We start from the raw sequence: 16,058 nt of genomic DNA on the forward strand, positions 1-16,058 counted from the left end.
AAACCCCCATACTTGAATGCGTAAGAAGTGAGATGAAATGGATGCTTTAAAGCATCCAGGGCACTAGTGTCAAATAGAAGACAATATTGTTTTCCTCCTTTAGTCAGTTGGTTGATTCTAGAAGAGCAACCAGAAAAACACGTTTTCGCAAAGATATGCACAGGCATACTGGGACTTCTGACAGTAAAACATACACAACTGCCTGTTACGCATGTTGCTGTTACATAGTAAGCTGACATCTAGCTCACATATGCAAGGGTTATATTTAAGGTGTTGCCCGAGTCCACCTTCCACAGATTTTTCATAAGTTTGGCTTAGAAACATCAGTATAACCAACTCCTCTTTTATAAACTGAACCATGGGATATTCTACTGCAGTTACAGCAGTATGCTGAACTGCCTCCCTGATCAGCACAGCTACATCCCCATCGAGGCACAGAAGGTCAGGTGTGGTAACATATCCTAGAAACTACTGCAGTCTAAGAAGGTGATGGCAGTAAGGAAATGCACAGACTTACTTACAGTAGCGATCATCCTGACTAGAAGCACGGAATTGCTGCTGTACTCGGGTTTTCTTATTATCTTATTCTTTCTTAGTAGCTTAGATTTCTAAGAAGCTCCGAGACATTGTTTTCCATCTAAAATAAGGTAAATTAATTAAACCTGTTTGAAAGTAGTGTGGTTACTTTTAAAAACATGGTTGAAGTGTAAGCCACTGCTTTTTTTTTTTTAAACTTGCTTCCAAGCAGTGTACATGCATGCATATACTAAGATTACAGTTAATGTCAGCATAAGCCCATAGATATTGCTGTTGTACTAATTGGATATTCAGTTTAAAGGATATATAGAGCAAAGCAGGCAGCCTTCAGTGATGGAGTCCTGAGTATGAGACACTGAAAATATGAGACAGCCTTATTCATGCTTCAGTATGGTTGGGAGTTGCTACCTAGTGGCTGAAATCAGACTCGTTTCCATGCAAAATCCACAAAGCTAAAGATTCATCGACATGGAAGTTCACATTCCTGGGGAGAAGCCAGTTTTTGCTATAATAAAACTGTAGCTGCCAGTATTTTTTTTGCAAAGAAAGATTTGTGCAGTTATTATTTGTGACAAAGCAGAAATCTGTTACTCTAATAGGAGTTCTCTGTCAGAGAGCTGTCTGAGGACCTTCCTCACTATTCTATTTATCTTTCTGGTCTGCACATGCTGAAAATGGAATCTATGCTCACCTTTATCTGTTTTCTATGTTCACATCTAGATTAAATCCTTCACAAGTTTTCTTCCTCCAAAATTTCTCTTGGCTAACTAAAAACACTTTTCAGGGAAAAGAATGAGAGCAGTGAAAACCCCTTGTTTAAGCCATGCATGGGAGTGGTTTTATTCTTCGTTAAGCTATAGAATTTAGAAGTTGTAGACAAAGTGTTGCTGATACTTCTTCTTGCACCTGAAACTAAGGAAGTTATTCTGTGCAAGTCTAATTTAAATATGATGCTAACTTTGTAGACTGCAGCCAAGCACGTGCCTTACGTGTAGGTACCAATTATTAAACAGAAAGCAAACACAGATCTGAACAGCAGTGTTTATATTCCCAGCTGGCAAACTTTGTCAACAGCAATGTTCTACCACTACAAGTGCAGTACTTCTCTAGCTAGATGGGTTCTTGCATTCAGCAGAGGCAGTTAGTCTAGAACTCCTTGACTTGTGGAGTCACTACAGGCAAACTGGGGCTCGTCAGCCATCAGGCTGTGTGCATTTCCATATGGGGAGTGACGGCAGTTTCAGCTCACTACCTTGCTTTCATATGCATGTTAGGAAAAGCAAGTATTTCAGACCACAGTAACAATGTTTTGCTTTGGTTTAGTTGGTACACTGTGTAATGAAACACAGCTCCAATTCTGGACACGTGTATTCAGAGTATCTGATTCATAGAATTCAGATATACATACAATTAAAAATCATGCTAGAAGTAATGAAAAAATTAATAATGCTGTTTTCCAGGATGCTACAAGATCACCACTGTATTCAGCCATGCTCAGACAGTAGTTCTGTGTGTCGGGTGCTCAACTGTCCTGTGTCAGCCTACTGGGGGGAAAGCCAGGCTCACAGAAGGTAAGGGGCAATGTTTAGCAGCCTAAATATTCCACTTCCATAAATGCATTTATGTTTTTATAGCCTGCAAATATTTTAGCTTTGATTTTGAAAACTGATACTGGAATGCTTATTTTGCAAATTGTGTAGAGTTGGCTAGTAAAAACATTGTTGATGGGCCCTAAATTGCAAATTTTTCCTTCAGTTTTTTGTTTTTAAGTGACTATACAGATATTCCAGGCAGCTAAGCGGCTACAGTGATCAAACACACTTGATTTTAGGTGCTTTGGCTTATCGTTTCCTTTAGCCTATCTGTAATAAATACTGCCTATTTAATTCTGAGCTGAGTTTAGAAAATTGAAAAGCAACATTAAAGGAGTAGGGTACTTGAAACCAGGCTAAAATGATTCTGTGCCACTGCAGTCAGTAGTGCCCTGCCTGTAAGGAAGCTCCCTGGCTCATGTTACTTAATCCAAATTTGGTTTGTATAAACTATAAGGGAATAAATAACCACTGATAATTACATAGAGGTAACTGGTATAACACCAGCATATCTTGAAATGCAACTCAATGCCAGGGGTATATGAAAAATACCGGAAACACTTGCAGGGTTTAAAAAAAAAAAAAAAAAAGAACAAATCAGATTTTAATGTTTTGCTTAAAGGACAAAAGGCAAATATATATGCAAATTACATATAGCAGTGCTTATTCCGAGTGCTATTATACGGATGTAGTCTGTATGAGGACAGAATACCTGAAAATCAGTTGAAAAGGTATCAACACTCCTAGCGGGTGTTTCCGTTTGCCGTTTGTATCACTAAGAGATGGAACAGTAGACTGACATTTTAAAAGGCATCTGGAAGAAAAGAAATAGTAGACCTTAACCTTAAGATTAATTCCGTGAAAGTCATATTGTTCTGGTTGAGTTATAGAAGACTCAAAGTGCTAAATCTTCACCCCTTGTGGTACATGACATTTAAATTTATTGCATGAGTCTTCCTACTTATGTTGAGTGGGCCGTTTTCCAAGGCAGTCTAACCACTTAAGGACTATTCCTATTTATACTCATGTGACTTTCTTTACAGGCTGTTCGTTTAGAAGAAAGCAGCACTGAACAGTTCAGCATGTGGTTTTGGATCTGTGTTCCTGAAAGCCTTACCAGTTTAAAAATGCCTGATAATACAACAGTGTAATTACAACTGATTTTGGAAAAGTTACATGCTACTGGTGACTAATGAGCTAGAATCTCTTTTCAATAAATGATTTGAAGTGCAAGTTCTTCCTGCAAGTTTGCAGACAACTGAGCTCTATTTTTGTAATTTTACTTTTAAACAGTGTATTGTTAATTGTGTGGTGTCATTTAATATAAAACCCTTGGAGCGAGTGCTCCTTGCTCATCATCAACTACAGCAGCACAATGTGTATGGTGACGGAAACTGCTCTAAGAATGCATGCTGTGTACTTTATTACTGCAGCTACCTTAACTGCAAAGGTTGCAAAGCCTGGATAGATTTTAAGTGGCTCATTTGCTTTCAACAGTGCTTTAGTTCCTTTACTCTGCTGAGTAACATGGTGATAAATAAAAATACAGAGTTAACTCACCTTCAGCTTTTTTACTGGAATGCATGGGTTCTCCCTCTCTCTAATCTGGTTTTAAAACTGCATTTTCTATTCTACACTGAGATTTCTATACAGAAAAAAAACCCCTCTCTTCTGCAAAAGATAGAAATCATTCAGTATAGAGAAAGCACATGGTATTATAAGCAACAGTAAGTTAGCAAAACACAGCAACAACTTTAAACAGTATCCAGTCATTACAAAAACTAGTAGAGCAAAACCATCCCTATTTTCAGTATTAAATACTTACTTTTTTGCTACAAGGGAACAGGTTCAGTTAGTTTTTTTAAGCCATCCCCTTCTCAAGGGCTACTAAAAAGTGGATTGTTTTTTTAATCCTGAGGAAAACATTAGTATTACGCGTATCTTATTTTACTAAATAATATCTCAAATTATGTATCAACATCTCTTTCAAAGTATCAGGTGTCTTAGTGAGCTAAATATTGTTGGGAAATTCTATCTAACCTCTATTATTTTATGACTTTTAAAACTTGTACATTTTTAGTCAGTAAAAAAAAAAAAATCCAAAACTTGGTATTACAATTCATTGCATTTGCAAGGTAAGTTTTATTTCAGTGACTTCAAACAGTGAACACTTACAATTAATTACCAGATGCAAAAGTAGGTGTTTGATATAGAAATAGCAATTTAGTATACATGTGTTTTTGAAAAAATCTACCATATTATGTCAGTGCCATACTGAGTTTTCACAATAAAGGTTAATTTAAGAGCAAGTTTATAACGAAAGCTGCTCTTAATTGACCAGACAGTTCTCTACACTTAATGCCAGTCCATCAAATAACTGCTTTCCGAACAAAGATCAAAGTAGCAATATTAATTCACTTGTGACCTGAACACATGTGCTAAAGCCAGACTGATTCCTAGTCTCCTGTAACTCTGCCTTCTCTTTCTCTACCCTAAAAGATAAGAACTCATGATTAAGTAAATAACAAGTCAGAGAAGGTTAGTGACCCAGTTGGTTCCAGGTACTGGAAGATAAAATTTAGATAGCATAGCATCTCTAATACCGTACATGTGACAGAGGTTTTTCAAAAGCCTTAAGTTATGGGAGATACAGTATAAAGAACATGGTATGCATATAAGAAGTTGGTGGGGAGTGAGACACTGTCACAGAATCATAGAATGGTTTGGGTTGGAAGGGGACTTAAAGATCATCAAGTTCCAACCCCCCTGCCATGGGCAGGGACACCCTCCACTAGACCAGGTTGCTCAAAGCCTCATCCAGCCTGGCCTTGAAGACAGCCAGGGATGGGGCATCCACAGCTTCTCTGGGCAACCTGTTCCAGTGCCTCACCACCCTCTCTGTGAATAATTTCTTCCTGATATCAAATCTAAACCTCCCCACTTTCAATTTAAATCCAATATCCCTTGTCCTGTCACTACAGGCCCTTGTAAAAAGTCCCCCCCCAGCTTCCTTGTAGCCCCTTCAGGTACTAGAAGGCTCTGTAAGGTCTCCCCGGAGCCTTCTCTTCTCCAGGCCAAAGAAGTCCAATTCATTAATATCTTGGTGTTAGAAATGCCTTAGAATGTTCACCATTGTTCACATCGATACTTCACTACCGTTGGATCATATGCAGACAAGCATAATAATAAACCCCCACCTCCTGCAGTCTCTATCTTTGTCTGAACCCAAACACAATGGTCAGTGAGTGAAACATGTTTTCTCTAAGTATGAAAAACGGTTTTCAAGAACAAAAAATAGCATTTGCAAAACAGATGCATCACAGAAGAAAAGTATATTATAAACCCTAAAGTAACAGTGTCACTTTTCAGATTTTCTCCATTTAAAACACTGTGTTGGTCTATTTCTATTCATGTATTCTTCTGCATGAACAACTGCTTACTTCTGTTCCGTGTGTTAAACAGGCGATGGTGTCTACTGCTGCATGTTTACTCAGCTAGTACATGCTCAAGACTGGAAAAAAACAAACGGTATTGTAGAAGATGCTCAGCTCCAGTACTTCTGTATTGGAACTCTCAAACAGTCTCAAAGACTTGAGTGGAAAGGAGATAATTTACTGCCTGACCAAATGACAGTCTGTTCAGAAAGGTTCTCTCTGTTGTCTACTGATCTGATATTACCAAGACAAAGACAACCCATTATTGATGAATAAAACCCCCAAGTTTTGGTGAGTGGGCCAGACGACCCAAGCAAATAGTTTTAGGCATAAGCTTTTACTGTTTTAAGGCACAAGAATGACTAATTTTGAAGAGTACTAAACCAGTCCTACTAGCATCAATTAAAAATGTAAGTAACACGTTGACACCTCAAAATACTACATTTCCAGGTTTGTCAGTCTTAGTTCATAAATGTCATCGTAGGCATACTGGGAACAGAGATGACAGCATGTTGTTTCATCACAGGGCTGGTAACAACTATGAAGTTAATACTAAAAGCGCTAACTTGGGAAAGAGGCATTTTCTACTAGCTGTTACCTAAGATACCTTGCTCCTTGAATTCAGAGAAGCAGAGCAGGGATGTAAGTATTCAAACCTTTGCCAAAGCGTATTTGGTTTTGTGTCAGCCCAGAAATACTGTTTCTAGAATTTCCGAATACAGTGCTGTTTCTGCCTACCGAAGTTAGCACTTGTATTACTCAAAACCAATGAGACAGTCAGACAGCTCACCATGTTGTGCTATTCAGGTGTATTTGGCTTGGGAAATAACACCTTTATTTCACAGTAAACTAGTTGCACACATTTTCTGTGTCCAATAAAAATGGAAGAGAGGACAAAGTAACAAAAATATGTTTTACTTACATCACTCTAACTTCATTCTTTTCCAATTCTTAACAATCCACACCTCTGACAAAAGCATACTTCTGGTACAAATCTGCATTCTGTAGATAGCTTCAAATTTGGGTTTTGTCGGGGTTTTTGGCCTTTTTTTTTGCTTTTTAAGCAAATAAAAATGCTACGTGACAATATAAAACCAGTAAAATTATTTTTCTTTAAAAAGTAATACTAAACAGTTTTGGCAAACTGGAACTGTGGAAATAACTAATTATGTCTTTGTGTGCTCAAATCAAGACATAAAATTCTTCAGAACTTTAACACTTAAGGTAGGTAATTTGTTGTACTTCTCAGTGCAAGAAACCAATGCTTTTTAAAAAAACAAACAAACAAACAAAAAAAACCCAAACTGTTTGGTCAAGCGCTTGACTGGATGAGAAAAAACCTGCTAATATAATGATAATTTACACAGGTACTACAGGAAGTCAAATGTGACTGTTACATTCTCCTTTTCTGTAAGTTAGGAACTTCCCTGAGAGATGAATTCCAGTTATACCTAGTTTAGCACCATTAGCAGAAGTTAATTAAGTGAATATTTGATGCCTTTTTTTTTCCCCCCACGTGTTCTTAGTTACACCCTTCTCTCTTTGTTTTTCATGTTTCAGTACAGTGAGTTCTGTTACACGTATCTCTTTTTAATCTATATATTGTGCCCATTTTTCTTTATCAAATTCCCTTGCAATCTTTAAGGCAGTGCTGTTGAGTGAAACTGATTGCATATTACAGATAATACTAACAATTACTCCTCTAGGTGGTGTCACTAGCCCAGTATCTATAGCTTCAGAGTCCAGCTCTTCAGGAAGAATTAAGAGGACACTACTTGCCCCCACTGCGCCACCTGTATGAGATGCATAGTGTCTCTGCTGTCTGCAACAGCCATATTGCTGTTTTTTCTCTACTACAGCCCAAGCCATTGCATATTTACCATCCCTGTCCCACGACACTTCTGTTTTTGGCACTGGGGTCCACATCATTGCAACCGTGTCTGGTTTGAGGTACCCAGGAAGAAGTTTGCCATCAGTGTTTTTAAATTGTCCAGCTTGGTAACTGTATAACAAGGCATTTCCAAACTTCAGAAGGTCACCTACTGACGACAGAAATCCACCACCAGCCCACTTGTAAGAGTTGTCCACATATGGTGCGTTTACCAGCCGTCCCTTTTTGTTGTAAACGTAACACCTAGAATTCAAGAAAATTCAACTTGTCATTCTCGGATACCATGCACAACTACTTAAAGCTGCCCTACCTTAAAAGAGAAAACTGAGCACGTATTAGCTTGTTCTCATTTTTAAAAATTTCTTTTTTTCAAAGATTTTTTTAAAATACCTTTTTCTTAAATACACTTCTTGAAGAAAAATCAGTAAGACATTCAGATGGAAAAAACAAACATTAATGTGACTTCTAAGGTTAGAAGCTTAGTTTCAACAAAAGTACTAATCCCTCTACTTAAGGATATAAAGAGTAAAGGCAATATACAAGTAAGAGATGTGTCAGAAATCTACATCAGCCAGCACAGGACTTTTATTAAATCTCTGTACTAGATTTCAAGTGTTTTAAGAAAGAGGAATCCTACAACTGATTATCAGACACTGAGCTGAAATTTCACTTCGGTGACTGCTTTGAGACAGGAGTTTCCATTTATGATTGATTTCTCCCCACTGCCCCATTACAGTTGCCATACACTACAACAACTGAATATTCTGGAACCAATAAGGACAGTGAGAAGCGTGAAAGGGTCTTGCAAAACGTGTCACTAAAATACAAATTAGAAACTACCAGCCAGAACTGCAGAATAAACTATCAGAAACAAGACAAGTAAAGACTGAATTAGGCTTTTGAAAGAAGCAGTCCAATCCTGACTAGATTGATTTCATACTCCATAGGAAAAGGAATGTTGAATAACTACATCATCTGATTAATTTCAACCTTTGCACTTTAGACCACAAGAGGTCCATGTACTTGGACCCACTTGAAGAGCTGGGGGGGGGGGGGTGTGGGGAAAGAAAGCTAAAAAAAGGGTTTGGAGGCAGGGCAAGCTTTCTGTCAAAGAGTACAGAGACACATTCCCCATGTAGTCTGCACTTATACTGGAACACTTTCAGGGGAACTTCTGAAAGCCATAACACTGAAAATCAGAGGCTGAAGCAAAGGAAGAGAGATGAAGGGTCCAAAACTGCCATCAGTTCTGCCATCGAGTTGATTATCTTGGTGTCCCTCTAGTCAGTTTTTGATCACAAATACCAGCACAAAGCATCTTAGAACACAGCAACCAAGCTATCCCTCAAACATCAAACACTGCTTTGTGTGTGTAAATATACACTTATTTGTATGTACTATAAACCTTGGATTCAACATGTTCATCACCATTTTCATTCTTTGAGAGCAGTTTAGAAGCCAAACTTTTAAAAAGCTTGTGTCTCACTTTCATGAGACATTCCATAACTTGCTTTTGTGATTGAGTAAGAATTCTTCTCCCACATGAAAATTTAACAGGCAACTCAATAAACCAGTTTCAGTGCCCAGACAGGTAAGTCAGTAAAGTAAGTCTGGAGAGAAAGAAAAGAAACTACCCTTATCCACTACACTGGAATGGATTATCCAGTTCCATAAATTTCTCTGGGGTTTTGGTGTGGTTTTTTTTGTTTGTTTGTGGTTTGTTGGGGTTTTTTTTGGTGTGTGCATGTTTTTGATTTTTTGAGTTAATAAAAAGAAATAAAATTGTTAAAACACGTTAAACAGAATTTTAATTCTGGTTAAAACTGATGCTACAGTTTAATTTATGAAAACCTTGTGTTACTGTTAGACTATTACAATTCCACAAGACTCTTAAAAAGTCAGCATATTAAGCAAACCAAGGTTTCTAATATAGTTTCCTAGTTACTCCTTTATTTTACTCTATTTACACCTGCCTGCTTATTCGTACCCAAAATAAATGCAACTTCAAAATCACCAGTACCACTAGTGCCCCCATATATAGTCTTCAAACAGAAATACTTGTTTCCTGTTCTGTAATGTTACATGCTAATTACAGAGCCAGTACCATAATGCTGACATAAAATCAGTTACATGACTAACTTTGCAATAACATAAGCCGCTTCTTTTAAAAGCTTGAATAAATTAATAATTCACATAATTTTAATTCAGTTGGGCTAATAAAGATAGAAAGAGCAACAATTGTTGGGGGGTGGGGGAGTGGGGGAAGTTTCATCCTTGTTTACCTTGCTCTGTTATATATCATTGCTTCATTGTCATCTAGTACAGTTGACAGCATATCCAAATCACGAAACATTTTTAGCATATAATCTGTAAATTTTTGTCCTGAAACTCTCTCCACAACAGCACTTAGGAGAGTAAAGCCATACGTTGAATACAAGAACTGACTACCTTGAAGAAACACAACGAGAAAGGGGGGAAGGGGGGAAGTTAGCCACATGATGCTTAAATGGAATCTGAAGGATAAATTTTAAGTAATCACGTGCAAATGAAACTATATCTAGCAATGAATAATCAGCTAAAAGACTGACCCTCCACCCTCATTTTAATACGATGTGAATCACAAGCTTATGACCCAGGGCCCTGGGAAGCTCTGTACTGCAGCACATGGGGATGCTTGCCAAGTGTGCTTGGCAGCTCCGAGAAGAGCGCTAAGAAAGGTTCAGGGATCTGCGCATACAGCCAGGTTTCGTGCCAAGAGGTGAAGACTGATACTTAACATCCTTTCCACAAGACTTACGACAGTAGTTACAACAACTATGTCTGAATTTGCAAAGCTGAGGCAAATCTTAAAATTACTTCTTCAGAGGTGCTGACCTACTGTGACTTGTCTGTGTGATGGAAACACAAGGGTGGTACTCGCCCAAGGTTTTCAAAGGTCTTGCTCACTTTTACCATAGCGTTCCTGGCCCTAGTTCTAGAACATCCTGAAAGATTATACAAACACTAACTGCATATTATTAGAGGCAATATAATTTACAGAACAGTGTTTCATTTTTTTAAATCTCATTCTTGCATTAATGCTTTTTAGGAAACATCTACATATCAAGCAACTGCCAAACTGCCTACAGGCAAGACAGATGTCTGTCTTAAAATGGTTCTCACAAGTCTCCAAGATGGTAAGTGGTTAACTTCTGACCCCTTAAATGCACATTTCTTACTGTTTATCAGCAATGTGTGCCGTTTGCCTGTTAGCCTAACTCATTTAGAGCTTACACGTGAAGTTCCTCAAAGTCCTCTCTAGAACTGACGAATTCCAACAACAAATTACCTCAATAATTCTGTGATCCTGTGGTATTCCTGCAGAACTTTTCAGCTCTGGTTTAGTGCCTCACTAAAATTTTTTTTGCTTTTGATTCAGAGGGCCCTGAGCATGAATACAGCAAGTTGATATCTGCTTACAAAATACTTGGTAGAGAAAAATTTGTTACCAAAATTATAATCTGCTTTAGCATTTATAAATACAAGTAACTGCTACGTTCATAGCAATTACTGCATTACTTAGAGTATTGCTGGGAGAAAAGCCTTCTCTCTACCTGCGGTCCCACTTTCTCTTCTCCCCTGCATTATCTGGGACTCTTACCACCTTTTAAGTCTTGGCTACATCACATTTTGAACCTGCAGGATTATGGTGCAGATACACCATTAGAAGCTATCTGTATAAGCATAATTCTTTAAATCAGTAGATTGGTAAAAATATCTATACAAAACTTAGCTAAAATTCAAATGATAGAATCCTCATCAGTCTTCAAAAATTATGTCAGTTTTTAAGACAATTACATGACCAGATGTTTTGTGCAGAACAGCCCAAATACTTCTCTGTTCAGCCTTCAATGGGGCACAAGAAGGAAAACAAACAAACAAAGCAAGCAGTGAGGAAAGCAGAACAAAACAAAAGCCCCACACCAACACCCTTCACCGAACTCTATCATCACTGCATGTAAAACAATTTGAAACAAAAATTTCACTAGAAGAGCACATCTTGGTCTAAATGAATAGAAACTCACCTGGTTTAAAGAATAAAGGATCATTTTTAAATATCTTCAGTGATTCAATCACACCTTCAAATTTTTCCTTCAAATAATACTCCTCTTGATCAAACTCCTTGTCTCCCCTGCCAGGTTTTGTATTTCGGCTTTTTATCTCACCTTCATGTTCTCTCCTCAGTTTGACAGGATCAGTCTTTTCAAGCCCTTTGCCTTCTTTTTCTTTTTGTTCTTTGTCCTGACAGGGCTTTGTTAGTTTAAATGCTCTGTTTGCCTTTTCCTTCTCTTCCTTTACTTTTGTAATATCTTTTTCATAGTGACGAATCCCACTCAAGTGTGAAACTAATAGTCTTGTAGTAATAGCGACCTAGGTAGAAAGGACAATATTTAAATGTGAGCTCTTTTCACTGAATGTATGATGCACCCTACATCACCAGAAAAATTCAGCCTAACGAGAACACACAGAAATAGAAGATTTTTTAAAATACCATATATTAAACCCAGTTAAGATATATACATATATATGTGCACACTACACATTTGCTAAAAAACTGAAGATCCAAATTTCTACTGCTGTTTATTGAAGCTGCAAACAAATTCAGCGTAACGAGAACACACAGAAATAGATTTTTTAAAATATCATATATTAAACCCAGTTAAGATATATACATATATATGTGCACACTACACATTTGCTAAAAAACTGAAGATCCAAATTTCTACTGCTGTTTATTGAAGCTGCAAACATCAGTACTTGCCTAAATGATTTTTGATATTTTACAAGAATAGGTCCAGACACAGGCACCTGTACACATACTGCTGTGCAGTGACAGGAACAAAAATCAAAAGAAGTGTTACCAACGAAGAATTACATACCTTTTCACCCTCATAGACTTTTTCTGGAAATTCAGGGACGTATTTCTGCACCGGAGCATCTAAATCCAGTTTTCCTTCTTCCCATAGTTTAGCAACAGCCATCATTGTAAGACATTTGCTAATACTAGCAATTCGCATGATTGTCTCTGGCTTACACACTACACGATTCTCTACATCAGCATAACCCAAACCTGTAAGAAAATAAAAACACTGTGGTAAGTATTTTATATGGAGACATGCAGAATTAATTATTTGCAATTAAATAGATTTACTGGATCCTTAAAATCATAGAATGGTTAGGGTTGGAAGGGACCTTAAAGATCATCTAGTTCCACCCCCCCTGCCATGGGCAGGGACCCCTTGCACTAGACCAGGTTGCCCCAAGCCTCATCCAGCCTGGCCTTGAACACTTCCAGGGATGGGGCATCCACAGCTTCTCTGGGCAACCTGTCCCAGTGCCTCACCACCCTCTCCGTGAAGAAATTCTTCCTGATATCTAATCTAAATCTCCCCGCTTTCAATTTAAACCCATTACCCCTGGTCCTATCACTACAGGACCTTGTAAAAAGTCGTCTCCCAGCACCCTTGTAGGCCCCCTTCAGGTACTGGAAAGCTGCAATGAGGTCTCCCTGGAGCCTTCTCTTCTCCAGGCTGAACAAGCCCAACTCTCTCAGCCTGTCCCCACAGGAGAGGTGCTCCAGCCCTCTGATCATCTTCGTGGCCCTCCTCTGGACTCGCTCCAAGTGGTCAATATCCTTCTGATATTGAGGGCTCCACAGCTGGACACAGCACTCCTGGTGGGGTCTCACCAGAGCAGAGTAGAGGGGCAGAATCACCTCCCTCGACCTGCTGGCCACACTTCTCTGGATACAGCCCAGAAAATGTTTTCCCTCTAGCTAAACTGGGACATGAAGCACTGAACTATTCCTTCTCCTGCTTCAATTAAGTTCATAACCTTTTAACGTAGTAGGAACAGTTAATCAAAACCCATTGTATTGGCCAATGGCATCCCACGTTACTGGCTGAGACTACAAAACAAACATAACTAGAAGCGAGATTGAAGATTACGCAAAAATTTGCACTCGTGAGGTCACATATTCAATGAGACCAACATCTAGACTGTAAAATAACTGACCAGCAGTCACAAATACTCTTTTTATTGTTCTGAATTAATGGTTGAAACAGTAAAGGGTATTATTTTATCAATACAGAAACTGAGAAAGGAAATCACTCACAAACTCAACAATTACCTAACTGTAAAGCTTCACAAAACAGTAATGTTATACACTATGTTTTAATATCACTCTGCATGACTTCAGTTAAAAGACAGCTTAATAGTCTCCATACCAGTGTTTCCTGTGTAACCAACCTACAAGTCTGGTAGCAAGAACTGAAATTAATACGGCATTATCAAACTCCCACACTAGTCTTCATTTTGAGCTAGGTTTGAAGAAACTGTGCAGGTAATGCTGAGGCATAACAAGCAAAGAAATACAGTAGTACATAGTTGCAGATTTCAGTACGAGCAAGGCCTGCAAGGAAAGCATGTCTGTCTATATAAAGCTGTGATTTAATAATGAGCTACTCAGAAAAGAAAAAAAATAAAAAGAAAAACAAACTACCAACAAACTTTGCCAAAATGAAGAACAGATGACATGTCAGTTGCCCAAGACCCTTTCTTTTACATAAAGTTACTACTCAAGTGCTTGCCTAGTACTGTGAACGCAGATGCTGGACCCCTCAGTGCAAATACCTTCCAAATCTCAAATCACTCCCATCAGTTTAGCAAGAAAGCAGGTTTAGTACCATGGTCACAGAACGCATATGCTTGTTCCTACTTTTTTGCTTCATCAAGAAGGGAGGAGGACAACAAAACGAGCCACAAGTCTGCTAGAGCATTGTTACCCACCCATCTGCCAGCTGCCTTCCTCAAGCAGTGTTGTTCTCTATATCCATATGCAGCAGGGCACAGAAAGCTCTGCCACGGCTCATGCTCCCACATGTAGTTGTCTTGCTACTGGATCTGGCAGTCCTGGTGATAAACCACAACCTTGGCACTGCTTCCCTCAGGCACCTTCTTGCATGTCAAGGAAGAGATTCTGCACTAGTCTTATAAAAACTTCTGCTTTCATTGCTAGGTAATTTGAGACCAGAAAAAGCTGTCTGATTTGAGAAAGTTTCTGATTCAGTTTCTAGCACAATTTTCTTACTAGACCACATTACAAAAGGTACCAGAGGTTCTCCAACTCCCTTCTGTCATCATGAAAGAGAAAGGAAAACCCATGATCAGCTTTATATGTACATAAAAGTTCATGAAACTATAGACTGTCAGAAGTCCTAACAATCTCACAAAGCTTTTTTTTTTTTTCCCCAAATTCTGTGACACATTAATGAAATATGTTGCCATTTACCACTACCATTTAAGTGGGCAAAAAAATCTAAAACACATTATGAAAAAGTTCCTGAAAACTTTTTTTTTTTAAAATAAACATCAAATATTGACATGATCTTAGCAGTACTGGCAGACTATCTAAAACTAAACTGTGCAACCAGAACACACACTTGCAATTTCTGGAAGGATGACACCTGTTAAATCTCAGCACCTTCCCAGTAAAGAACAGGGAAAAAAACCTACACCTCAACGCACAAATGTGAGACAGATCACCAAATGGGAGCCATTACTACTGTGACTATTAAGTAAGTTCCTATGGAGAGAACAGTTCTTCACCTCCTATGTACCATTCTACCACACCACTGTACAGCTGTATGCCTGGAGTATAAGTACATTCAAAGACTGATCTGACAAATTAATGGAAGACTGTTAAACATTACTGCTGAGATAGACTAGCACATTCAGGAGGTTAATAAACTATCCATTCCTGGAAATTATTGAAATTTACCACAGAAAGCCTTACCTCCTATTCCCTAGGCACCCATTTCTGGCTACTGCCTGGAGATGGGTCATGCCATGGATGAAATCCCAACCTGACCACTGTGTTCAAATTGCTCATTTTTAAATCGTGCATTGTTTTCCAACAGCATGCACAAGTACCACTCCAATATACTAACCTTCTGACCAGACTTCCTTTCCATCTACAGAAACTCCAACTAGTATACCTGGGATTCCTGCTTCATCCTGTCCAAAAAAAAAAAAAAAAAAGACGACAGAAGACATTAAAAAGGATCTTTACAGTTAAAAAACATGTTCTCTCAAACCCTAAAACACTGCAAAAGCAATCCTACAAATACACCTGCATACTGCTGTCACATTACAGTTGAAATTTGGTTAAATAATAGTTGGGCTGAGCTGGTACAAACTGCTTTCGAAAAGCAGATATTTTAATCCAGCAACAGGGAAAAATATATCTAACAACAACAATACTTCAAATAAACTAATTTATACAATTATTTAATTAAATTGGCGATCAGGACACACACGAAAGACTGCCTAGAAACAAAACATTAGAGTCAACTCGCAAACCACATCATCTACTGGCAAGCAGAATTTCCAAGGCGCTTCAGTTAGACTTTCAAAGCAACTACAACGTGTTTTTTTAAACAGCCCGCTTGCCTCCCCCCACCCCAACCTCTAAGGCCTTCCCGTTTCCTGAAATCAGCCTTCCCCGCACCCAGCTCGGCCTGGCCTGGGCTCCCCAAGCACCGCCGGCGCCCCCGACGCTCCCCG

The 16,058-nt window shown here is 38.5% G+C and overlaps 2 protein-coding genes across 2 annotated transcripts in view; one reads left to right on the forward strand and one right to left on the reverse strand.

Annotated features, from left to right (window-relative positions):
- Positions 1 to 3,357, forward strand: part of LOC104514697 (40S ribosomal protein S27-like) — a gene marked incomplete at its 5' end in the record, with an annotated part of 3,758 nt that extends 401 nt beyond the window's left edge. The window contains 2 exons of the mRNA XM_010158451.1: positions 1,998 to 2,108; positions 3,173 to 3,357. Of these exons, the coding sequence (XP_010156753.1) occupies positions 1,998 to 2,108; positions 3,173 to 3,201 (140 nt within the window). The remainder of the gene's footprint in view (positions 1 to 1,997; positions 2,109 to 3,172) is intronic.
- A 3,774-nt stretch (positions 3,358 to 7,131) lies between these two features.
- On the reverse strand, positions 7,132 to 15,509 carry LACTB (lactamase, beta; the record flags this gene model as incomplete). The annotated part of the gene is made up of 5 exons (XM_010158462.1): positions 7,132 to 7,697; positions 9,737 to 9,902; positions 11,519 to 11,864; positions 12,374 to 12,564; positions 15,443 to 15,509. Coding segments are annotated over 5 exons (1,314 nt in total), but the record flags the coding sequence as incomplete, so codon positions are not given.
- Between the last annotated feature and the right edge of the window lie 549 nt (positions 15,510 to 16,058).

Source organism: Eurypyga helias, unplaced genomic scaffold (assembly GCF_000690775.1).
Source record: "Eurypyga helias isolate BGI_N326 unplaced genomic scaffold, ASM69077v1 scaffold25780, whole genome shotgun sequence".
Classification (NCBI taxonomy): Eukaryota; Metazoa; Chordata; class Aves; order Eurypygiformes; family Eurypygidae; genus Eurypyga; species Eurypyga helias.